Source organism: Lotus japonicus, chromosome 2, assembly GCF_012489685.1.
Source record: "Lotus japonicus ecotype B-129 chromosome 2, LjGifu_v1.2".
Taxonomy (NCBI): domain Eukaryota; kingdom Viridiplantae; phylum Streptophyta; class Magnoliopsida; order Fabales; family Fabaceae; genus Lotus; species Lotus japonicus.
Window position 1 is genome coordinate 92380225 of NC_080042.1, and position 26081 is coordinate 92406305.

The 26081-nt window shown below is 38.5% G+C and overlaps 4 protein-coding genes and 1 long non-coding RNA gene across 7 annotated transcripts; 2 read left to right on the top strand and 3 right to left on the bottom strand.

Annotated features, from left to right (window-relative positions):
• Nucleotides 1-1885: 1885 nt before the first annotated feature.
• LOC130741081 (uncharacterized) lies at nucleotides 1886-5841 on the bottom strand. 3 transcript variants are annotated; one of them, XM_057593874.1, is made up of 4 exons: nucleotides 5652-5841; nucleotides 5481-5537; nucleotides 3030-4004; nucleotides 1886-2411 (listed from the first exon to the last, which is right to left on the bottom strand). In XM_057593874.1, exon 3 carries the CDS (start codon nucleotides 3983-3985, stop codon nucleotides 3083-3085), a length of 903 nt encoding a protein of 300 aa, XP_057449857.1. In that variant the 5' UTR covers nucleotides 3986-4004; nucleotides 5481-5537; nucleotides 5652-5841; the 3' UTR covers nucleotides 1886-2411; nucleotides 3030-3082. The 3 variants fall into 3 exon arrangements, with proteins under 3 accessions (XP_057449857.1, XP_057449856.1, XP_057449855.1); XM_057593873.1 differs by having other exon boundaries at nucleotides 5481-5541; nucleotides 5652-5840; XM_057593872.1 differs by lacking the exon at nucleotides 5481-5537.
• Nucleotides 5842-7252: 1411 nt separating this feature from the next.
• Nucleotides 7253-11008, top strand: LOC130741083 (hsp70-Hsp90 organizing protein 3). The gene is made up of 7 exons (XM_057593875.1): nucleotides 7253-8339; nucleotides 9450-9738; nucleotides 9890-9975; nucleotides 10056-10279; nucleotides 10374-10440; nucleotides 10556-10615; nucleotides 10706-11008. The coding sequence occupies exons 1-7, from the start codon at nucleotides 7449-7451 to the stop codon at nucleotides 10817-10819; spliced, it is 1731 nt and encodes a 576-aa protein (XP_057449858.1). The 5' UTR covers nucleotides 7253-7448; the 3' UTR covers nucleotides 10820-11008.
• Nucleotides 11009-13461: 2453 nt separating this feature from the next.
• On the bottom strand, nucleotides 13462-14388 carry LOC130741084 (21 kDa protein-like). Its single transcript, XM_057593876.1, has one exon. The coding sequence runs from the start codon at nucleotides 14374-14376 to the stop codon at nucleotides 13708-13710; it is 669 nt and encodes a 222-aa protein (XP_057449859.1). The 5' UTR covers nucleotides 14377-14388; the 3' UTR covers nucleotides 13462-13707.
• A 1907-nt stretch (nucleotides 14389-16295) lies between these two features.
• LOC130741085 (uncharacterized) lies at nucleotides 16296-18380 on the bottom strand. The gene is made up of 8 exons (XM_057593877.1): nucleotides 18158-18380; nucleotides 17930-18076; nucleotides 17747-17844; nucleotides 17586-17658; nucleotides 17269-17329; nucleotides 17072-17157; nucleotides 16899-16988; nucleotides 16296-16570 (listed from the first exon to the last, which is right to left on the bottom strand). Exons 1-8 carry the CDS (start codon nucleotides 18266-18268, stop codon nucleotides 16508-16510), a joined length of 729 nt encoding a protein of 242 aa, XP_057449860.1. The 5' UTR covers nucleotides 18269-18380; the 3' UTR covers nucleotides 16296-16507.
• Nucleotides 18381-20871: 2491 nt separating this feature from the next.
• Nucleotides 20872-23002, top strand: LOC130735875 (uncharacterized). Its single transcript, XR_009018589.1, has 3 exons — nucleotides 20872-20961; nucleotides 21762-21797; nucleotides 22621-23002. It is a non-coding gene; the product is annotated as an uncharacterized LOC130735875 (long non-coding RNA).
• The last annotated feature ends 3079 nt before the right edge of the window (nucleotides 23003-26081 follow it).

A 26081-nucleotide genomic window follows, 5' to 3' on the forward strand; every position in this document is an offset into this window, starting at 1 on the left:
GGGGGTATGCTCAGTGGTGCAAATACTTCCCATTCCCTTACTCACATTCTTTCACTATTTTTTTCATTTTTTAGCACTTTAGCTTTACTCTCACATGTGTGCCCCTTTTTTAACCTCACAGCCAAAAAGAGTGTAGACTCAATATAAAGATTAAAAGGAAAACTACATATTTTATGCATTATTCCCACTAACTTGGAATCTTAATAATCTTACTGCACTTTCCCAAAACTCACTCAAGTCTCTATCACTTAACTCTCTCCATGTTCCACAAGTTTCACTCACACCCATGCATCAAACACTTTTTAGTATAACAACTAGCATCAAACTCAGAATAGATATTAAAAACATCAACATGCATTATTCAAGCACAAAAGTGTGAATACCAAGAATCCAAGGCATGTGCATACTAGTGTGTGAAACCTAAATAACTAAATGCTAAATGCATGATCATTAAAATTAATGAGAGCTGAGCGGTTGAGAAAAAACTCCTTGTACTCAATTTGGGTGCAAACTTGAAAGCACCAGGACATGGTCAGTTGGGCCTTCTAACTCAGTTAATTCCTGTAAGATCACTTAGTCCTTGCAAAAACGAGCACACAAATTAAAACACCACAACATACTCAAATAATTTAATGAGACACTATGACTCAAAATCCTATGCATCAAATCATCAATTCATGACTAATGAACTTAATTCTCATTAAATTCACTAGCTGATTCATTCTAAGTCAAGTTCACAGAATTCCAAACCTCATATCATGTTATAGTTGATCAGGCCACAACAAGCATTCAGCACAAGAACAAATCACTTGAATTGACATATAAGAGCATAAAAAAATGCATACTATAATAATGCTCTAAACAACACCGAGCTAGCTTAACCAATAGAAGCGGAAGCACAATTCCCGGCAACGGCGCCATTTTAATGGAAGGATATTTAATGAAGAGGTTTTCCTTCACTAACTACTATCAAATCCCTTTCAAGACTCAATCGTAGTATAATATCGGGTTTTGTCGTCTCCACAGGGATTGTGTTGCTACATGTTAATCTCACTAGTTAGATATTGTTGGAACAGTTTAACCATGATATGTGTTTTATTTAAATTTCAATAAGGGAAAATATGAATAAAGCGAAAAAAGAAGTTAACGGAGGTAAACAAAGAAGAAAGCGTATTTGGAAAATGAGTTCACTTGATTTACAACTTATTCTCAATCAATATACTCTTATAAGATGAAATTAACACTTAAGATGCCGATAAGAGTTATTCACCTACTAATTCCTTAGCTAAGTGAATCTACCAATTAAGAACCTAGCCTTAATTCCTTAAGCCCTAGTGATCATAAAAGGAGCATTATAACACATACATACTCAATAAGGCATTCCCAAGCTCTGTTCCTAACCTAAGAAGTTCAAGTCCTAGTGGATAGAATCTCTGACTGTCACTCAAGAAATCCTAACAGTTCCTACTAGATAATCTTATCCTAGAGAGGTGAGTGTCCCGACTTGTCACTCGGTATAGATCTCTTTCCCAACTCATGATATTCATACCTAAGAGTTAATGTCTCCTATTGTCACCTAGAAAACCTTAACCCTACCTAAGACATGTCTTTCTTAAGATGACTGATGCAAGGGTGGTTCCTCTCACAAACTAAATTTACACCAATTTCTCAATTGTCATGTAAATCCTAAAAAGCATCACATTGGTAAAAGATACATGAACGCGCAAAGAGAATTAATAACCTAAGACATAGGAATTTTTCCCCTTTATATGAACTAAGTCTACATTAATTCATATCAATTTCCCAATCTATTTACGAATTAATATAAACCCTTAAAATTATCAATCGACCAATAGAAGCGTTAAGCATAGAGAAAAACACCAAATAATGAAAATCCATAATTATAATTGCATAATAGTATGTTGAATAAGAGAGAAAATCAAATTAAGTCATTCCAAATACCAAAAGAGAGTCAACACAAAAATAGGTAAAGAGAAAAACAAAACCCAAAATGGAACGGAGCCATGGACGTCCGGAGAAGCTGTCACCTCCTCCATGGCCCTGACACCGGCCCTCAAGGGCCTAGCCTTCCTCTTCACCAAGAAATTGCCTCCAAGTCTCCCAAAAGTGTTTATTAGGTTTAGGAGAAAAGAAAAGATGAAAAGATCCATCAAATAGGTTAAAAACGCACTTAAATAGAGTCTGACAGATATTTCGCGTAAATGCGCGAACTTCGTGAAGGAACTCGCACAAAACTGGCGCAGAATTTTCCAGCAGCTACTTCCTTGGCGCGTCTGCGCGAAATGCAACAGGAAATTGGTGCAGAACTGGCGCAAAGAAATCCAGATTGCTCCAGACTTCGAGATTCTTGGCTCTCTCCCTTGATTTGCTCATTGATTCCACATCTTCTCCTAAAATAACAATAATAATAAAGGAAAATAATTAAAAACCAATAATAGAGATTAACTAGAAGATAAAGTAAGATACCGAATTCAAATAACTTGATTAAATCGTAATGAAATCTATAAAAATAACATAAAAAATATAGAAAAATACTAAAACTAAATGAAAACATTAAAATGCATGAACTAAGCCTAAAGTGTCCTAAAATGACCGAAATATCCTAAAAACTATATTAAACTACATGCAAATAAACCAGGAAAATAGCCTTAAATCCCGGGTCATCAGTTATTTTCCTGGGAAATGAAAATAAAGGAACCTAGTCAGGGGTAGGATATGATGTCTTGATAGGAGATAGGCATGTACCGCCATTTAATTGGTCACATGAAGAAAAGCTTGACATCTCTTTGGTTAACAACTTCCATTTGGGTTTCTGACTAGCCATGTGTGGAGGAAAGTTCACGGTGGCAGGAAATAAACTTTGGGCTAACAAGTTATTTAAATTCATGACTAAATAGTTGGATTAACAATTGCAGGCCCAGTAAGTCTGCCAACAATAAGGGTTGCAGAATATCATTATTAGATAAATAAATAAACAAATACTCATTCATATCGAGAAAAAATATTACCTGAGCCTAACAGGCAACAGCTCTAACTGTTGAGTAAAGCTACGTAAACCTCTTTAGTATTTCCTTCTCCATGAAGTCCACTTAAGCTTAAGCTGGTACCACAAAGGTGGAATCCCTAGCACCCCTCGCGTTAGCCTTGGATCAAACACGTCAAACTGCACCCGACTTAGGGAATCCAACAGAACCTGAGCAGGCACTGCTGGCAGGAGCACTGGAAGAGCCTCAGCAGGCACACTTTCTGCTAACTTCCGAGCCTTCTGCAAGTGTGCATTGGCTACTGATGCCATTTCATAAACTGCGTCACAGAGGCCCTCGCGAGAATCCACCCACCTCTCTTCTCCATTTCCCTCTTTAACTAATAGACCATGCTTGGATGCTACTGAAGTTGGTATGTAGGAAAAATGTCGGTTGCGACCGGCGTGATAGGGCAGTGATTTAAGGAGCAAAAGAATACCACTAGCCTTACCAACATGTGAGGCTGCATGGTCAGCTGCGGTAGACTTGATACCACCAGCTTGAAGTGTCAAGTACAGCATTGTTGATACAGTGTCCTCAGCATATTTCTCCAACTCTTCCATACCTTTTGGCATGTCAGTAACCTCTCTTCTTGCATCATTAATCCGAGCTTCAACAGATCGTTTTAACCATGTCTTGCTGATTTTGGTCTCAGCTATCACAGATGACACGGCCTGTGCTGTTGGGTGTTCAATCAGTTTATTGGCAAACATTTTGTCAATGGCTTCCTGCCACCATACAAGGCGCATAAGTCCAATCCTGGGATCTGAAGCAACATCCATTGCTCTAGCTGTTTCAACATTCAAGGCACGGAGTGCAAATGCAGCCTTCCGCAAAGATGGAGGCAGTTCAAGAAGGCAAAGATAGTGATGATAATCATAATTTCTCACTTGTTGCACACAATGGGAGAAAGCTTTCCTAGATGCAGAACCACCATTCATTAAATCCTCACGTGAGTGCCTACAGATGAAAGGTATATCAGTCAGAACATTATCATTCAATCCAAAATAAAATTGAAACATAGAAATCGTTATGTATAGATGCATAAATATTATGCAGAAACATGCATAATTTTATATATCTTAAAAAATAACTTGATAACAGGTTTCTTCCTTTAAGAATGCAACCTACAAACTAATTCTGCACAGAAGTTAAGAATGAATATAAAACGAATTTCAGAAATAACAGAGAAAAGAAGAAGTTACAGAAACTTCAGAATTGTTGAACTAAATGAAATGATTTTCATTATTGAATAAGCTCTCTTCAACAAGCTTTTATACAAGTGTAACTAATCTAACTAATTCCACAACTGATTAGAATCAGTTATAACTGCTATATGCTAATAGCTTCTAATTCAATACATGCTCTAGCTAACAATTCAACTTGCATAGTTAAGAGCAGTAACTAACTCTAATTCTATTCACTACTAACACTGACTATAGTAAAGAGCTAATTATCACAGCTAATTCTCACTGTCTTTACAGAATAACCTCTACTCTAAACTAATGAACAAAACAATTCTTTAATGATCATATGTAAAGTTTACATTATGTTAACAATTATATCACACTCCCCTCTGTGTTGTACTCCTGTCATATTTTATATACATGGATAAGGTGTTGAGCAACTCATCACTGCTCACCAGCTCTTTAAGAAAAGATATGTTACAACAGCAGCCAAGCTGCCAAGCCTTATACCACTAATTGGGGATTGAGCTCTATAATATGCTTGGGGGGAACTCAGTAAAATAATGGCGTTATCGCCCAAGTAAGAATATGCATAGTCAAATACCCATCATGAATACTGCCAAGCCATTTGAAGTAGAGGCATGTGGTCCATGTTTCAGAATCACCTATTACTGTTAGCTTGCTATGACTAACCATCAAGCAAAGCAACTATAGCTGATAATTTATATTTTTAAGGTTATAACTTGAGCAATCAACAATAGCAGCAATTTCATCAAATGGCAAAGGTTCCAGAGACATTTAAAGAGATAGCAGTTTGCTGAAACAGGAAGATTGAAGAAATGGGATGAAGTGAGAAACACATCATTTTTTGGAGTTATTCAAAGACAATACAATAAGAAGAATCCACAATCATACTTTCAAAGCAAACACAATATGCAGCATATAAAGACATCATTATCCAGAAAACACAATAAGAAGAAAAAAACATTCACACAAAGAAGAAGAATAAAAGCAAACACAATATGCAGTTTCACTTCACAAAAAGGGGTTATATGAAGAAAAACAGCACATGAAGCCATAGCAGAACCCAATGAACATAAATCACTAGTTGGTTGCACTGTATTTTATTTTTCTTTTAACATTAGCTCAATCTGCTTTAAGTTTGTTGTCTTTTGCATATAAGATTCGTTCGAAAATGGAAAAGACAAGCGCAAGCAGGAGAGGAAGGTGCATGTTGAAGAGAGCAAACCTTGAATCGGATGGTTGCAGAAACTAGGGGCCTAGTCGAACCTCTTTGACAATCAATCTACCTTAATTTGAGGGAAAGGCAAAACGAGAGAATGAAATCCCAAACAATGCAATTGGAGGTAATAGATCTGCGATTAGCGAAATCAATGAAATTGAGAAGATGGAGCTTTACCTTATCATATGAGAATCACACTCACTTCATCAGAGCAGAATCAGTTCCTTCCTCCTCTCTCGAATGTGTAAGCAACGTGAGTGACACAACAGCTGAAGCAATTTTGCTTGTCTGTTCTAGAAGGTACTACTACGCTGTTTGTTTGTTTGTAGGGAACTTAGAACGAAGGAAGTTCAAGGGAAGAATTATGAGTGGAAAACAGGGTTTTGATGCGTTTACTTTAGGTCACGCTATAGAGGGAAAGGAAAACAGCCACGTGGGCCTCATCGTTAATTAGAGTTTTTTGTTTTTTGGTTACATGTTATGTTATGAGTTTAGAGAACGAACATTTTTTACAAGCACTCAGATAGTTAAAAAAACAAAAGGCAGTGATTTATTTTAAGGAATCATGTTTGCATTATTAAACGATGATTCGAGTGAGGGATGTGATTGCAAGAGTTTGGGTTTTATTGGGTTGAGATTGGATACTCAAATTGTCTATGTTAATAGGAACAAGAATAATACAATAGGTGGTGTGCTATCCCGACAAGCTTGCAAGGGCGGTTCTCAGCAGTGTTTGGAGACTTCTACCCTCTTCTATTAGTTAGGCATTGTGCCTTAACATGTTTTCTTAGTTGTGTTGTCTTTTTTCTTTTCTATTGTAGAAAAACTTTTAATAACCGAAAAAACAATGATTTATTTTTAAGACTTTTGTTTTTAACAATTACTATAATAAATTATAATATTTTTTTCAATAATATTTTTTTAAAATACAACTTGAAAGATAAAATGTAAATATTAATAAGTGTTATCCCAATAAGAAACATGATCTCAAGGTCTTGATAGCAGAGGATAAGGAGGTTCTAATTGTGGTACCCGCCCCCTTCTTCAGATGTTTGCATTTTAGAGGTTCCTTATCAAAAGTTGGAGACTCCCTCGTTGAGAGATTCCCTTACTATTTCTTAGTTCTTAATTTAAGGACATTTAGAGAAGCCCAACTGCAGTTTCTTCTAACCCAAAAACCAATTCGACTTATTTTGGTGAGTTAAATTGCTCGCGTAATTTCGACCCGGGCGTTATGAAGGTCAAAAGGTCTCCCTAACATGTGACTCGTAAGATTCAAACTCTTAACCTAAAAACAATTATTTTTATTATTGCGTCCGACAATAATCGAATAATCGATTCGACTTTAAGAGAAATAAAAAATATATTTAATTATTTGTTACATATCTTATAGAAATTTAAGTTTAAATTAAATTATTAAAAATATAGTTTGATTAAGAGCCTTTAAAAAAGTTGATTATCGCCTCTCATTTTCACTTAAAATACTTTATAGTTCAAGTGGTAAGAATGGAGTAACATACAAATTGAGGATGGGAAGGTCAAATGATCAATCACCTGCATGTGTAATTTAACTTTCCGATTCAACATAAAAAAATATCTCTATAATTTCAAACTACTATATCTTAATCCAAATAATCTAAAATTTTGTTTATTTATTTTTATTCTTTCCTTCCTATTTATTTTATAAATAAATAAATAAATTTATAAAATAAAGCGAAAAGCATAAATGGAAATTCCTAAAAACAAGGGAGAATTGGAACAGAAAAAGAAAAAGGGTTTCCTTGAGTTGCCAAACAAGGTAGTAGTGAACGACGCTGGCAGAACATTCGAGAAACCCCAGAAGTCTCTAGTCTATGCAGCAGCTTTTCTATAAGCACACCACCACCCTCTTCTCTTCTCTTCGCTTCTGCAACTTCCAACCAATAGAATCCCTTTCTTCTCTTCACCCACCAAAACCACCCAAATTTCCGATCCATGGCCGACGAAGCCAAAGCCAAAGGCAACGCAGCATTCTCCTCCGGCGACTTCACCGCCGCCATCCGCCACTTCTCCGATGCCATAGCCCTCGCCCCGGAAAATCACGTCCTGTACTCCAACCGATCCGCCTCCTACGCCTCCCTCAAAAACTACACCGAGGCGTTATCCGACGCCAAGAAGACCGTCGAACTCAAACCCGATTGGTCCAAGGGCTACAGCCGCCTCGGCGCCGCTCATCTCGGCCTCTCCCAATTCGACGACGCCGTTTCCGCCTACTCCAAAGGCCTCGAAATCGACCCCAATAATGAACCCCTCAAATCAGGTCTCGCCGATGCACAGGCGGCGGCTGCGGCGGCGGCTTCCAGGTCCTCCCGCTCGGCGAATCCCTTCGGTGACGCTTTCTCCGGCCCTGAGATGTGGGCTAAGCTCACCGCGGACGCTACCACCAGGGGTTACCTTCAACAACCTGATTTTGTGAAGATGATGCAGGATATTCAGAAGGACCCCAACAATCTCAACTTGTATTTGAAGGATCCGAGGGTCATGCAAGCGTTTGGGGTTTTGCTCAACGTGAAGCTTCGTGCCCCTGAGGATTCTGATTTGCCTGATTCCCCTCCGGCTTCGTCGTCGGAGAGGAAGAGAGCTGCTGAAGCTGAGCCTGTGAGTCAACCTGAGCCAGAACCTGAGGCTATGGAGGTGGCGGATGAGGAGAGTGAAGCGAAGCAGAGGAAGGTTGAGGCTCAGAAGGAGAAGGAGGCGGGTAATGCTGCGTACAAGAAGAAGCAATTTGATACTGCGATTCAGCATTACTCTAAGGCTTTGGAGCTGGATGATGAGGATATATCGTTTCTCACCAACCGTGCTGCTGTTTACTTGGAAATGGGGAAGGTATGATTTATGGCTTAAAATAGATAAAATTTGATGGTGATTATTCATTGCTATAATTCAAAATGTTTCAGGTTTGGTCTATTTGTTTGTGAATTGCATTGCATACAGTTATCATGAACCAAATTGGAAAGATTATAATGTATTAGGGGACAAGTATCTTTGCTCTTTGTATGTGATGCTCCATTTTTAACTTGGTCCTTACACTTAGCAGCTATGTTATAAACATGTAGTGCATCTGGAAGAATTAAGTTAAAAGCAATTATATTTAGAGCTGAATTGGAATCATTTTTTGTTTAGGGACCAAGTTGAAAATGAGTGTATGTGTATCTGTGTAAGTGTGTATATGTCGGAATTAAAATACAGGTTAAATTGCACTATTGTTTTGTGGGAACTGAGAAGAATTTGTGAAGTGTGAATAAGGCTAGGTTTTTGTCTAGGTGTTAACTTGTTCATCAAGTGGGTCTAGTTGCCATCAAAGCTAAAAAATGTGGTATCTGATATACCTGAGTTAACCAAGCCTTCAATAACTTCCATAATTTCAAGCTCACTAGTAGTGAGCAGTCAATAGTCTTTTGAGATATTACTATTGCCATACCTTCAATTGCAAGATACTTAAGGGCTAAGGCTATGTTTGGGGGTTTTAGAGGGAGGGATGGAGAAGGCTTTGATGGGAGGGGAAGGGAGGGTAAACCCTTCGGGGGAACTTCACAAAACAACCAAAAGAGGGTCTTGCAGGGTTTTCAAAAATTCTTCAAACCCTTCCTTCCTTTTTAAAATCTCCTGAGCAAGGGGAGGAGTTCTCATAAGCCTCCCTCTTCCCTTCCCTCCCATCCAAAACTCGACTACAAAAACACACCCTACATGTACCCTGTAGTCCAATACCTCCAAGGTGTCAGTGAGAAATGGTATCCAAGATTGTTGCTACTATGTCTGGTATAATGGATTCAGAAGAAAAGTAGAATAAGGATTGGTGTCACCAAGGGTTTAAAATAAGACTAGGATGTTGTATAAACAAAGTTTGAGGGAATCTATGTTTCAGCTAAGTGAAGGGACTCTCATCTTCCTGCACTTTGCATTCTTACAACTTTTCCTGGATGGACATTTTTTCAGTATGAGGATTGCATTAAAGATTGTGACAAGGCTGTTGAAAGAGGAAGAGAACTTAGAGCAGACTACAAGATGGTAGCAAGAGCTTTGACAAGGAAAGGGACTGCCTTGGTCAAAATGGCAAAATGCTCGGCAGATTTTGATCCTGCTATTGAGACCTTCCAAAAAGCTCTGACAGAGCACCGCAACCCAGATACCTTGAAGAAACTTAATGAGGCTCAGAAGGCTAAGAAAGATCTAGAACAAAAAGAATACTTTGATCCAAAGTTGGCTGATGAGGAGAGAGAAAAAGGTATTGTCTTCTTCAGTGTAATCTCCCCAGGCTCTTTATTTCCTGCAAGCATCACTTTTATTTTTGAAGTACTCCATTTACTGTGTATCCTTTCAATTTTGTTTTTATTCATATAAATTGACTACACTTTACTGAAAATGTTGATGTGCAGGGAATGAGTTCTTTAAGCAGCAGAAGTATCCTGAAGCTGTGGGGCATTACACAGAGTCTATAAGAAGAAATCCGAACGACCCTAGGGTAATAATATTCCTTTTGCAGAGGTGCTAGTCCATGTGTTATTGCAGTCCTAATCCGTTTGAATATTTCATTTGTTTCAGGCTTATAGTAACAGGGCTGCATGTTACACTAAACTGGGGGCAATGCCTGAAGGTTTAAAGGATGCAGAGAAGTGCATTGAGCTCGATCCAACCTTCGTCAAGGGTTATACCAGGAAAGGAGCGGTTCAATATTTCATGAAAGATCATGAAAAGGCTTTGGAAACATATAGGGAGGGGTTGAAACTAGACCCGAACAACCAGGAGTTGCTTGATGGCATTGGAAAGTATGAGACTGGTCCCGAAATTTGTCTTTAACATTTCTAGTTTCCACGTTGACTTTCATAAATAATGTCTGTAATCATCTAATATCCATTTCAGATGTATGCAACAAATCAATAAGGCTAGCCGTGGAGATTTAACTCCTGAAGAATTGAAGGAGAGACAGGTGTCATACTGCTTTACCCTGACTGCAAAAATCATTGAAATTTGAAAAAATATTTTATTTATATATATATTCTATGTATTACTTACATCTATTTTTAAATCTTGTATTCTTGCAGGCCAAGGGAATGCAGGACCCAGAGATACAGAATATCCTGCAAGACCCTGTTATGAGACAGGTTTGCTCTCTATTTGGTTGCATTTTGGTGTTACTTGTGTCTTGTATTGTAAGAATTTGATGTGCTTATAAGTGTTGGGTGTATATGCAGGTATTGGTTGATTTCCAGGAAAATCCTAAGGCTGCGCAGGATCATGCAAAGAATCCAATGGTGATGAGCAAGATCCAAAAACTGATCAGTGCTGGAATTGTGCAGATGAAATAAATAATGATGGAGGCTGGCAATTCATGCGAAAAAGTAATTGACAATTGTTCTCATGTGATTTCTATTTTACATTTAAATAGGTTGGATTGGGAAAAAATGTTGGTAAATTTTGAGATCTTTTAATTTGGATTTTGTTTTAGTGAATTTATATAATTTGAGAAACTCAGTGCGGTTCATTTTTGCGTTTCATTGGATTCTTGCGCCATGACATTTTGTCAGTTCATTCTAAATCATTGGGTGAAACCGCGATTTAGTTTTAAATGTTTTATTAAGTAACGGAAAACTGATTATGTTGACTATTTTTGTTTTGGTAGCTGAGGTAACAGTATCACATTTATCACAGACTTGAATTTTCTGTGGTTGCATTTTTTAGTAGTGTTGGACCCGGAAGGTTTTCACTAAAAAACCACCTTGTGTTCTGTTCAGTTCCTACTGGAAATGCACTTTGTTGAGTGGCTCATGGCAAGGGGAAGCTATTGATATAGCCTTCTTTTTTACTGACTTTGGTTTGTTGAAAATAGAAGCAGTGTATATATTTGCTATTGGGCTTGAACATCTGGTGATAATTGAAGGCTGGGGTGGTTATGCAGCTCTAATTATCTTTAACGTTCTCTTTAACCAACCTTGGTAGTTCCCTGAAAAGTAAATTAAGCAATACGAAATCAAAAGGGACGTTGTCACTTGTTAATGAAAGCAAAAAATATGTCTATAGTGAAAAACCAGAGCTCACTCATAACACCAAGTTTTGTCTTGTGTTGTTACTTGTTAACCTTATGCTTATAAAAAAAAACTTGTTAACCTTATAACTTTTTTTCTTTTCCAAAATCACCAATCAATCCTCCATCTCCATCTGGCAACAACAATGGCTTTCCTGTAGCGCGCCTGCTTACCACGTTGTCAACTACCTCACCACCATGTAGACCTCCGCAATTCCATCTTGCTGCTGCTTGCTGTTAGTCACTGCGGATGGATCCACTGCCTCTTCCTTTCTCTAAGCAGATTCATCTAGTAGTGTTGGTCTTCAATAACACCATAGAGGACGCGGTCACAAGGACATTTTTGCAATAACATCAATCCAATTTCAGATCAACATCATCACATGCGTATAATAGATGTGAAGACTCACACCGTAGGCTAGTTTTTTTTTTTTAATGTTCTTACTTGGTAGACAATATAAGCATAATATTCCAGGCACTTTATATAATCTGCACCTTCCATTTAATTTATTTTTTGAAGGAACCTTTTTTTAGTTTAGTCTCCTCAGAGCTAGTGCTTTTGAAGGAACCTTTCATTTTTTTTTAAGGAACCTTTCGTCTATAATATATTATGATCTTTTTGAAATCTCATTGATTTATCAATCTTACAATTTAGATTAATTACTTACTCTAACATATGAAGTGACTCCCACTTCATCGCATGCTTAATCCAAGCTAAATGGTCCACCAAAAAGCGTAAGGGATATCCCCAATGCCATGCTGATTTTCTGATGGCTAACAAGAAAAATGAAAGCATGTTATTCAAGTGTCGTTTTTAAATTTGCAACTTTATTTAATGTAAACATAATCTCCTCTGGTTTCGATGGGTCAGTGTCTGGCACAAATACAACTTATCTTAAACTTTCCTTTTCAAAGTTTGAAATTTCGGGGCTCAATATACGGAAATAATACGCAAGAAAGACAAAACGATTTGGTAACTAATCATCTCTTTAATCATTGTTGCACTTTCATAAGGGTGTTTTATGATCATCCAACTTTCAATTATAATGGGGTGGCCACTAAACCAACATCACGACGACAAAGATTACCGTATTCTTAACTGACGTATTGAACTGATTTGTGAAGAAATCATATTAAAAGAAATCATGCCAAAGAAAATTATTTGCACCTTTTTCTTCAATGTTTTATTGAAAACTCCCTCAAATAAACATAGAATGGGGTTAATATAACGATAATATCGGTTGACCACTTGACCCAAAATAATACAAGGATAATATCAAAATAATGTGACTCAGGAGCTCAACTTCAAGCAAATCTTAAAAAAAAAAACTTCAAGCAAATCTGGTAAGTCCATGATTAAGAGCGTGTTAAAAAGGATAAAGTTTCATTCACACTCCTTAAAAGTGTAAATAGAGGGGAGAGAAGATAAAAATTAAAAGAAAGTAAGCGATTTAATTAGTGATATAATTGAAATATAAAAAAAATATATATAAAAAGTAGAGTGGAAATGAAGTAAAAGTGTGAATGAATCATAGCTCAAAATGGGTGTGTTGTTAAATGCTAACATCTTTCTCTCTTATGTAAAGACTAAAGAAGTTTATTGATGAATGATTAGTGAGAAGCCCGACAACAAAACAAATGAGTGAAATTGAGATAAAAAAAACTCAGAAACCTACTTACAAGTTACAATTAATATTTTTTATGTAAAATGAATGAATTGTTTTTGCTACCATTCAACATTTTTATGTAAAAGTATTGATTGATTGTCTTGAGAGATTAAGAGTGCGTTTGATTTCTCATATGGGAAAACCCTAAAATCAATTCTGGATGAAAAATATTGATGTTAGTGAGTTATTTTGAAGAATTGATTTCAAACTCAAATTCAATTCTTGTAGAAACTAGAGAAAGTAGATTATGCGTTCAACATAATCAAAGATGAGATTTTACAACTGAATTTTTTGTTTTTATCAAACAAAAAACATTTTTTTTTGACATATGACTCCAGATATAAACTAAACTATTCAGTTTAAACTCACTTTCACAATAATTAGCAACCATAACTTAAAACCACAGTGAAGCCAAAATAGTTGTGAACAATAACAAAAGGGAAAGTTGTTTCATCCACCGTGATTTTAGCTCACCGTGGTTATTAATCGTGTATTCAAAAATGCACTAAGGAGTTTCGGCGTGTTGGTGCCTTGAGGCAAAGTGATTAACCAAAGCGAGTCCATTGCTGGTGACTTGAGCAACAAGGAGAACCCTGTCCTTGATGTCAGCCTTGACGTTTCCATCCATGGCAGGACCAGCAAAGCCATCAAGACAAGTGTCATCATCGGTGAGGGCAGAACTAACCCAAGTTTGCACGTTGCTCATGTGCCACACGAAGTCCTCCCCCGAGGCCTTTCCCGTACGGTCAAGCTCCCGAACCGATTGGCTAAGACGGTCCACACTGTCACCTATGGTTTCTATGCAGTCTTGCACGGCTCTGTACTCCCTGGGCTTGAGTCCCCTTGCCTGGGATATTTTCTTCACAAAAGATGCGCTCGATCGTGTCCTGGATATGCTCACCGATAAAGCGGTCATGGCTAGTTGTCGCTCGCTGTGGCCAATCACGCTAGCGTACCCTATCAGACTCTGAACACATAGAACAGGGTAGCGAGTGGTTCTACATGAGGACTTGATGAACTCTGCTGGGTTAGTGTTGGCTTGCCTTGTAATTGCAGATTCTGCGGTGCCAGCCATGTAAATGACAAAGTTTGTGAGGAGCAGCAATGAAAGCCCTAGTCTAGCTGCCATGTCTAATGACACAGATCTTCCTCTATTGATGTATTGTGGTCTCATGAAGCTCACATATATAGGGAGAAGGGAGTGGAAATGTTACAGGAAAAAATAAGACAACTTTACTGTTAATTAAAATAACATATATAACATATTTTATGCACCCATGATAAATTATAGATTTATTAAAGTATAACCCTAATTTGTATATCAGCAAGTAAGCTATCTTACTCCTCTCAAATGATAAGTTACTGTCCCATCACCCATGCCATTTTAAGCCTGAGCTGCTTTCTTTTCTTGAACCGCTTTCACTCTTTCCATTATAAAATTCTGTTTTGCCCCCTCCTCCTTGAGTGGCTTAATAGCAAACCTATAAGAAGCCACTTGTAATTTTTTTTAATTCGCATCATCTTGGGAAGATTCTCTTAGATTATTTGCTAAAACCAGGTGCTTAAGTTAAAAGAACAAAAAATGACAAAAGACATTGTAATAGAGGCTATGTTTGGCATGTCATTTCAGCTAGCTTATAGCTTATTTGACTAGCTTAAAGCTTATTTGACTAGCTTAAAAGCTCTTCAAAAATGTTTGGCGAAGGAGCTTATTTTAGTAGCTTAAAGCTTTAAGCTATAAGCTATCTCAGGTAGCTTATAGCTTATTAAATTTATTCTCATTTTTATCCTTAATATTTTATTAAAATTTCACCGTTACCCTTTTATATTTATAAAAACACTAAACATATTTTCCCCTCACACGCACGTATGCAGTTTCCGCCACCATTCTTTACACCGCTGCGCACCACAAGTATTATAAATATTATATTAATAAAAATAAGTAAAAATTAATATTATATTTTTAAGATGATAAATAACTTGAGTTAATAAAAATATTTAAAGTGATAATAATTTTAATATTAATATCATATAAGTATTAATGTGAAAATAATGTAATGTTAAATATAAAAAAATTATACAAGTATGTCCTTTTATGTCATTTTACAATTTCAGCTTGTTTAACAGCTAGTTTCACCAAACACTTTTGTTTCAATCACCTAGCTTTTCAGCTTTCAGCTAGCTTATATCAGCTTTCAGCTATCAGCTAGCTTATAAGCTTTCAGCTAGCTTTTCAGCTTTCAGCTAGCTTATCAGCTAAACATGTCAAACATAGCCAGAATCTCATAGTATCGATATAAGGTAGTTTTGTTTCTCTCCTACATAGACCTATCATGTTAATGAAAAGATCTGATTAAATCTTGTTATGTTTGGTTTCATATCTGATTGCCTATGAATAGATCTGATTTAACAACTTTTGGATATTGCTATGAATAGAATCTCATTTTATGTGTTAATACTCAATATAGTAATTTAAATTTAATATCAGATTAATGTTAGTAAAAATATGAGCAGGTCATTATGGGATGATTATGTGTTCTATATTATTATGTGATTATGTAAGAGGACATAAATTGAGTTAGGAGGGATTTTGGTCCCCTCCATTCCCCTCCCCTCATAAAAATTGAACCAAACAAGTTAAGTTTAAAAAAAAAAAAACCTCCCCTCCCCTCCCCTCCATTCCCCTCCAACCAAACAATATGTGAAGCAGATATTTTGTGCTCATGTCACTTTTGAGCTTTTTTGGGACTCACCAAGGTTCTATATACTAATAAAACTCCAGACTTTCTGGGTTTGCCAAAACCTCTGGAGTGTCATTGCCTCTTGCTGATTCGATGGTTCGATGCCTTCCTATTTACGCAAACTACCTGTGAGTAATGAGTTTACTGCATCGACATATGATCTCCAGGTATTGACGACTATCTTTATTGACTTCCTCAAGCGGTATGAGGAGGGCCAAGCTTCCATTTCCATTACTTCTGTGGTGCATACAGGTAATTCCTTTACCATTCACTTGGTTGTATGGAATTGTAACCAAGAATATTACTAGACGGTGTAAAATCAAACTAAACAAAACTTAATAGCAAGTAAATATTGTGATTTTAAAATCATTTTTTATTGACTTTCCAACTGAAAACGTACAAGTAGTGTTTCAAAATTTACAAGCCGTTTGCCATGATATCACAGAAGAGAATCTATTACAACAACATCTCAGTTCTGTAGTAGCTTACTCTTTATATGATACAAGACTATCGACAGCAAAACTTTGAACTAATCATTTAAGGTAAAAGAACGTACTATATGCACTAAACTGTAATGTACTTGAGGACAGCCCCGCGGAGCTTCTCCATGTATTCTGCAGCCTGTTTCTGCAACAATGGATAATAATATGTAAGCTTGTCGTGTCATAATTCAGAAATCAGAATACAAGCATTAACCAGAGAATCGCATGCAAAGCATGCGCACCGCAAGTTGTTCATGTGTTATGATTCAACAATAAATCATGTTCCTACAATCCTATCCTAGGTCAGTACAGAGCTTTTGTTTTTCTAGTCCTGCGGCAAGAAACTGTTGTAAGAAAATTGTACTAATTGGTTACAATCAAGTGATGCTATAATTATTCTGCTTCAAATTTACAATTCCACACTCTTATTCTGCTCAACAGATAATATAAAACGCAATCCTAATTGCTGTTACCTGGTTGCCCTGGTGTGCACTTGTTATGTTTTCATCGAGAAGGGCCAACAAAGATCTATTAAGTTCATTGCGTTCAACCATCTCCAGCAACTGCATTGAAGATAAATCAGGCTTAGTTCAGATTGAACGAAACCAACAAACTCAAAATTCACAGTGAAAATGACATGACATACAGTTGCTTTCACATCCTTTGATGTCAAGATTGTGGTTAGGCTTTCCTTGGCTTTGATGAGCTCAGTTTGCATCTTATCATAGGCTTCTGCATTACAAGATATAAGAGCAAGGAGTGAGTTTCAAGCAACTGTTTAATTCCAACACAGAATTTCTTTTATTTAATTCTGGAATTTTATTATAGAAGCAACAAATTAACCTGTTCCTTCCTGTATTGCCTTCTCTAGAGCCTCCAGCTCAATCAGTCGATCCTCCACGTCCTGTAAAAAGTTGAAACCATCCATCAATACAAGGTTTTAAATCAAGGTCCGCGAACATGATTTCAGGCATGACATCAAGGTTTTGGAGGTTTCCAAAACTGTAACGCGGCCGTGATTTCAGCCGCGACAGTCACAATTTCTCGCAATTCGAAGGACCACAATGCAATTGTAACGCGGCCACCGCAATTTAAAACTTTGATCAATATAAAATGACCAGAAGCACATGATTGTTTCAACCTAAATATAACAAACAGACCTGAGTTTTGTTAACAGCAAATCGAAGCTGTCCTAACTCAAATTTCAGATGTGCAAAAAATTCCTCATTCAATCTGCACAACAACAAAAGCTTCAGAAAAATAATTAACAGGAACTAAAATTAGGAAAACGAAGTTCAAAAAATCAAAAGGATGAACGAACCGCGGTCTCGTTCTTGAAATCTCAAATTCAATATCCTGAGCTTCAGTATCAAGCAAGTACTCAATGAGCTCTTGTGGAGAATCAGGAACAACACGAGACTAAGCAAAAAACAAACAATGAGTGAATCGCAAAATAGAAAGAAAGATTGTAAGAACTACTGAAAGATGAAGTGGTGATTATTACTTGTCGAAAGGCTTGACGACGCTCTTTCTCTTCACGGACCTGGCGCTCGAAGGCTTCGCGGGCATCTGCATCTTTCTCGAGGCTTTTCTTAAACTCCAGCCTGGCGAGGTGACCACCTTGGGGTGGGCTAAGCACGCCTTCAGGGTCCTTCCTTCGTCGCACAACAGAAATTTTCAGAAAACGAATTGCAAAGTTGCGAATACAAGTGGTTTAGTTTAGTTTGATTACCCATCCAATGCAGGAAATTGTTGATTTGCGGTTGCGAGGAGAAACACGATAAGCGGCGGCGGCGGCGGAGCTGATACTGGTGGTAGCGATGCCGAAGCTAAGCGCGGCCATTGAGATTGAATGAAGTATGAAAACTTGGAACTTCCTTCACAGATAGTGCGTTATCCCTTCCGACTCAGAAATGGGAAGTAGGAATAGTAATGGCATGGATATTGGCTATGGATAACACATCCATCCAATCCATACTGTAAAAAGTACCCATGGCCATATTCACCCATTGGCGGGGCCTAGTAAATATAAAAGAAATTATAGACTATGAGCTAAAATAACATAAGTTAATTGTTCCAATAACATCTCTTTCTATAAAAGTTACAAGGCGATTATGATACATAACTGACTCTTCACAAATTTCATAGCTGAAAAATCACGTTCCACACTTGCAGTTGCTACCGGCAAGACTATTGCACTTTTTTGTTTTCACAAGTTTTGCACAAAGATCTGAAAGTCTTTTTAACTTTGCAAATTTTGAATCACTTAAACATTTCTAACATAATTCTGAAGCTGATGTCACACTACCACTTCCGGCACAACTACAAAATCATTTGGATAAAGTTCAACCATCCTCAATAAATTTTTCACATCAAAAGTTTCAAATGATGATGAGGGACTCAAACATCAAACACAGTGTAAAAGTTCAGTATTCTTTTCATCAAACCTAACATTGAGCTCATGTAACTGCAAATCTAAAACACTAAATAAACAATCATGCTTATCACTATGCAAATTAGAAACACTAGAAGTGATAGCATGTCGTCTAGGTTTCTTCCCCTGCACATACGGTGCATCCAAATCAAGCACATCAATGTCATGCTTATTGCAAATTTTCATCACCTTAGATGTAAGTTCTTCTCATCCATCATTCCTCATAACCTTAGATAAATTAAATAAAAAAAAAATCGACGAATTCCCTTCAGGATACTTTGAATACCTTGATGTGATTTGCAGTAACACACCAAACCTATCTTTGATAATTGTTTACAGAAGTATGATTCTCACACTTCACTCATGCATTAGTGAAGTGAGGGATGATTTATAATAATGTAAATAGAAGAGAAATTGGCAAAAATGAAGTTCAATTTCATACATATGCCTGTCCAGTTTTCTGCCCAAATATAGATATTTTAATATCCCTTGGTGAAGAGAAACATCACTTGGAGAAACAATTGTCAGAAAACCATTATATATTATTAATGTTCAAAATGTATACCAACAACTATGTTGGTTCATCTGGCACGCGTCTGGTAGCATAACTGTCGGTCCTGGGGTCGCACGTTCAAACCCCACCGACGCGTTTTTTGCTATAAACTTGAATTTATGGAAATTCAAAATAATGAACGGTAAAATGTAAAATCCAGGATTCGAAAGCATTAGGTGTTGCCTATCCACTAGACCAGATCACTACATGAATAAAATGTCGAACATTAATTAATATAATCAATGATACAATTCACATTTCCAAGTTCATATTTTGAAAATATTTCTCACAAAAAATAGTGTGACTATAGCCACACCTAGCCTATGAATGGGTCCGCCCCTGCCCATTAGACCATTATGCTAATGGATATTACCCATTGTAAAGGTTGATACTTCATAGTATTAATGTAATAATGTAGAGGATAGGATCAGACACTATGATAAAACTTTAATATTATTCACTGTAGGGTCATATATTGTACTATAATTTATCATATTGTTTAAATTAATAAATCATATGTTTGGCGAAGGATAATAGTGACAAAGAGCGATAGTAATAGTGATTGTGGTGATGAAGGCGATGGGGTGGTGTTTGTGGTGATGACCACATTGGTGTCATCAACAATGACAATGGTGGTGGCGACATTAACGTAGGCAGTAATAATAGTGGAGGGTAGGATGGCAATTTCCACCTGTATATGGGGATCCCCGTGGGGACTGCTGTAAGACCTGGATTTTCAGAACAAGCTAATTTCCGACTCACGCGTAGAATCAGTGTAAGCGTGACAGGAGTTTGATATTTGAGAAAGATTAATGAAGAAGAAAGTTCAGGAATTGCTTGAGGAATGTTGCGTAGTCATTTTAGGAATTAGAGCGAGTCGTCTGCACACCCGCCTTATGGCAAGCGTGTCCAGAATAGGCTAATTTCGCTTTAGAGCAACGTTTTAAGTGAGATTTCGAATCCTTGGAAAATTTAAAGATTTTCTTTATTTTTCCTTCGACCAGCGTTTCATTTCGGAACTCTGGACTGTACGCACGATAGGTTTCACTTTTCGGATGTCCGCCGACGCTAATTTCTTTGCTTCGAAACCCTATTTTCGAGCAATGGATGAAGACTTTTTCTATTCGGGACTTCTAACGAAGATTCCGTCCATGTTGCCAGACTTGTTTCGACGTTTCCAATCTTTCTTCAGAAGGAAGTTTTGTCGTCTGAGCATCATAGCAAAAAGTAGTTTAACGGGACAGATTAACTTACACCGCTTTTGAGTTTTTCGATATCGTTTTTCCCAAATCCTAGATATTTGTTTTGAGTTCTGGAATTCTGACGCCAGAATCTCTCTTAGAATTTCTCGGTGATCGTGCTGCAAAAATCGGAATCGCGAAATTTTCATTTTCCCGCGATTTCACCCGCCTATAAATAGCGCGAAAAAGCAAAATCCTCTCATTTTCTTTCCATTTGTGGCTGATTTCGTGGGGAGCAAGGGGGGAGGAGATTTCCGCGAAAACTTGACCAATCTTCGTGCAGTTCGTCCCTACTTCTAGGTATCGAGGTAACTATCATGAATCCTGCCTCTGATTTCTGTTTCTGCTGAGTTTCTGAAGTCGTTTCTGTGCTCTAAGTTTTGAGCTTTTTCTAAAATTGTCCGATTTCTCTGATTTCTCGCTTGGGTTATGTTCCTTATGTTCCCCTGAGTCTAAAACCTCTGTCAGTAAACTCTGATTGCGATTCAGTTGTCCAGGATCTGAAAAATTGACTCAAAACTCTTTTTGTCTCACATTTCGAAACTTTATTGTCGAAAAGACTTAATCTGACTTCGTGCCTTTAGGATTTGTTGTCACGGATGTCATGAGGATCAATGCTGTCAAATTTGTTTTCCGAACTGATAACTTTGAAGTTTTGAGCCTTTATTTTGGACCAAAATGCCCCTGGATAGTCGTATTTCGACCCGATTGTCCGAAAATTGTTCCGACAATTTCTTTGCCTTAGTTTTACCCTAAAACTACCTTGTGAATTGATTTAGATCGAAGAAAAAGTTCGAAAACCCTATTTTCCATAGTGGCCGAAACCTAATTGCTTGGGTACCGTGTCCAAAAACAATTTTTGGGTCTCTATGACCTGAGCCATTGCGTAGCTCTTTCAATTGTCGAAATTTTGGCGCCGGTTTCGTGTCATTCTGAGTTCTGTAGCTCGAGTTATGCTCGTTTTAGCGAACGAAGTCTCCGTTGTCAATTTGTGCCTAAATAGGAACTCTGAAGCTTTAGAGGCTTTCTTTACGATTTCGATTAGTATTAGTAGATCGTGTTGCTCCTAGTGAAGCTTGTGTTGATGATTGTGTTTTCTTTGTTCTAGGTTCGCAATTTCCATGCCCAACTTCTACTCACGAAGGTAAGGGTAACTCGGTTTTAGAGCGTCTTTGAGTCTTGCATGCTTTTATCGCACTGCCTGTGTTTGAGATGAAGATGTTTATATTGATTGGCAGATGATTATGATTATTATGCTGAATTTGGAAAATGTTTTCTGAGAGGCTTCGGCCGTTTACTGGTTTCTGTCGTTACTGCTTCCTAGTGGATGGAACATGTGGTTACTTTGGATTGGTCCTTGGGTGGGCTTTGTTATTGTCTGACTTGGCATATAGGGCTTGAGTCAAGTGGCGATGAGGAGGTGTGTCCTATCATTGTCCCATCTTGCGAGATGCTAAGTGGCGATCAGGAGGTGTGTCCTATGATTGTCCCGTCTTGTGTGACGTTAAGTGGCGATGAGGAGGTGTGTCCTATCATTGTCCCATCTTGCGAGATGCTAAGTGGCGATCAGGAGGTGTGTCCTATGATTGTCCCGTCATGTATGACGTTATAAGTGGCGATGAGGAGGTGTGTCCTATCATTGTCCCGTCTTGAGAGACGATATTGATCGATCCATTTTGTTAGCAGCATATAGTTGCATTATAGGGAACTAACACCTGACCCTATGTTGTTGGATTTTCGTATTGGTTTATTGATATCTGATTTGATGTTACATTGTTGAGGTTATTATTATCTGAGTCCGATTTATGTTTAAGTTGTTGATATATGAGTTGAGTTATGTTGCTAGTTATTTACCATGCCAGGTAATTAAATTCGAACAGCATGATTTTTCTCTTTTATACATGGTAATTGCATGAAGTTAACCCTTTCTATTTGCTACTTGTTGTTTGGGCGCTTAACGCTATTAGGCGATGGAGATCCTTCCGCCGATGCATAGCTACTCGAGTTGGAGATCGAGTTGTAAGCGGTGGAGTAGAGGTATGAGAAGCAGCTTTGCTTCTCTTCTTGTGGATTATGTTGGAGTCTCTTTTACTTTATGAGAACTCTGTTATTAAAGTCTTGCTTCCGCCACTGTTAAAGTGCGCATGTTTATTCTGAACCTTACTTATGGTATTGTAAACTATTATTACTGTATATCGGGAAACAAGTTATCTAAATAAAGTTATGGTATGTTTCCAACCTTTTAGCCGAAGTGTTTAGTTGTTTTACAGAAAAAAAAAATTCCCTTGGTTTTTAGGGATTGCAGATTGGTCCTTAGACTTTGTTAGGTTACTAATGTGACTCCTCAGTTGAGAAATTGGGGTGTTACAATTGTGGTATCAGAGCTTTGGTCTAGAAAACCAGAGCTTTTGGGTAGAGTGCCTGCTTAAGATGTTTGAACTCTGAGACCGATTGATGGGGTGTCAATCGGAGGAAGAGTGTGCTTGATTACTGTTTACATAGATTATTTTTGAAGGTTATTCGTAAGTGAATAACCTTATGCTAGTTATTGTTAATTATACATTTGATATAAGTATATACATAGTTAGTTATTATAGAACTTTGTGTTGTTCTGGCATGAGTATCTGTTGTGGTCTTTGACTGTTCATGAGAACAGGAACAGGAGGTTTCCACAACCGATCGAGACTCAAGGTTCAGACAGCATGAATCCGATGGAGCAAGCTATTGCTAATCTGACTGCCCTTATGGCACAACAAGTTACTAACACTGCTGCAAGGGAGGAAGCTGAAGCTCAACGTGCTGCTACTGCTGCTTTGGTGGCTGCACAAAACCAAGCTGAAGAGAATGCTCGCCGTGTTCAGCGGGAGGAACGTGAATTAGCTGCTGCTCAGACCAGGGGTCTGAATGATTTCAAGCGTCAGGATCCGCCGAAGTTCTCTGGGGGCTTCGATCCGGAAGAAGCTGACTTATGGCTCCAAGAGTTGGAGAAGATCTTTACCTTCTTGCGTACAACTGCAGAGATGAAAGTTGATTATGCAACCTACCTGCTAACGGGTGAAGCTGAGTATTGGTGGCGTGGGGCTAGGGCTATGATGGAGGCTGACCATCAAGCCATCACTTGGGAGTGTTTCCGTGGAGCTTTCTTGGACAAGTACTTTCCTAGAAGTGCTAGAGCCGCTAAGGAAGCACAATTTCTGAGACTCCGTCAAGGAGGCATGACCGTTGCTGAGTATGCTGCAAAGTTGGAGTCGTTGGCTAAACACTTCCGTTACTTTAGAGGACAGATTGATGAAGGCTACATGTGTGAGCGATTCATTGAGGGGCTGTGTTATGAGCTGCAGAGGGCGGTGCAACCGCTAGGACTGAATCGCTACCAAGTGCTGGTGGAGAAGACCAAGGGGATTGAGGCCATTGATAATGCAAGGGGCAAATTCCAAGGTCTGAACAAGCCTTACCAAGGAAGTGGAGGTCCGGCTAGGACTAACCAAGGAAGAGGTGACAAGGGTAGGCATTTCCAGAAGAAGCCGTATGTTCGTCCTCAGGGTAGGGGGACAACTTCTGGGTCCTTTTATCCTACTGGTGGAAATGCAATTGCACTAAGAACCCCATCTGGGAATCGGGAGGATGTGACTTGCTTCAGGTGAACAAAAAGGGGCACTATGCCAACCACTGTTCTGAGAGTCTTGCGGCGTGTTGGAACTGCAACAAGCCAGGCCACACTGCTGCAGAGTGCAGGATTCCTAAAGTTGAGGCTGCTGCAAATGTTGCTGGGGCTAGAAGGCCTACTGCTGGTGGAAGGGTCTACTCGATCAGTGGAACTGAAGCTGAGGAAGACGATGGTCTGATCCGCAGTACCTGCGAGATTGCGGGTAATTCCCTTATCGCGCTATTTGATTCTGGTGCTACGCATTCATTTATAGATATAGCTTGTGCGGCAAGGTTAAAGCTAGAAGTGTCAAAGCTACCGTTTGACTTGACAGTGTCTACCCCTGCATCTAAGAGTCTAGTAACTAACACTGCATGTCTGGAATGTCCTTGGATGTACCTAGATAAGAAGTTTGTAGCAAACTTAATCTGTTTACCTCTCAAGGGATTGGATGTGATCATAGGCATGGATTGGTTGTCCCACCATCATGTTCTTCTTGATTGCGCCAATAAGGTAGTTATCTTTCCCGATGCTGGACTCGCTGAGTTCCTGAACTCGTACTTTTCAAAGCTTTCTTTGAGGAAAGGAGCTTTGAGTTCTCTCATGTCTACAACCGTGGTGGAAGCTAAGGAGAATGGAGTACACGGAATTGCTGTTGTGCAAGATTTCGAGGATGTGTTCCCCGAAGACGTACCTGGAATACCTCCGGTCAGAGATATGGAGTTCACAATTGATATAGTCCCAGGCACTGGACCTATATCAATCGCACCGTATCGTATGGCACCGGCAGAACTGACTGAGCTGAAGAGTCAACTCGAAGATTTAACCAAGAAGGGGTTTATCCGACCTAGCGTTTCTCCGTGGGGAGCGCCAATGCTGCTTGTGAAGAAGAAAGACGGAAGATCGCGACTTTGTGTGGATTATCGACAGTTGAACAAAGTCACGATAAAGAACCGTTATCCGTTGCCAAGGATTGACGATTTGATGGATCAGTTGAAGGGTGCTGCTATTTTCTCGAAGATTGACCTGAGATCGGGATATCACCAGATTAGAGTCAAGGATGAGGATATTCAAAAGACGGCGTTTAGGACACGCTATGGGCACTATGAGTACTTGGTGATGCCGTTTGGAGTTACGAATGCACCAGCTGTATTCATGGACTACATGAATAGGATCTTTCATCCATTCTTGGATCGTTTTGTTGTGGTGTTCATCGACGACATCTTGATCTACTCAAGGAATCGTGAAGAACACGAGGAGCATCTGCGACAAGTTTTACAAGTTCTTCGGGAGAAGGTATTGTATGCTAACGCGACAAAGTGTGAATTTTGGCTCGAAGAAGTAAAGTTTTTAGGACATGTCATCTCAAAGGAGGGTATTGCTGTGGATCCCAGTAAAGTGGAAGCGGTACTTGCATGGGAGCGTCTTAAGACTGTGACAGATATAAGGAGTTTCATCGGTTTAGCTGGATATTACCGACGATTCATCGAAGGTTTTGCTAAGATTGCAGGACCATTGACGAAACTCACCCGGAAGAACCAACCTTGTGCTTGGACAGAGGATTGTGAACAGAGTTTCCAAGATATGAAGAAGCGTTTGACGACCGCGCCAGTTCTGACATTACCACAAGAGAAGGAACCCTACGAGGTTTACTGCGATGCTTCGTACCAAGGTTTGGGTTGTGTGTTGATGCAACACCGAAAGGCTGTGGCTTATTCTTCAAGGCAATTGAAGATACATGAACGGAACTATCCTACGCACGATTTGGAGTTAGCGGCTGTG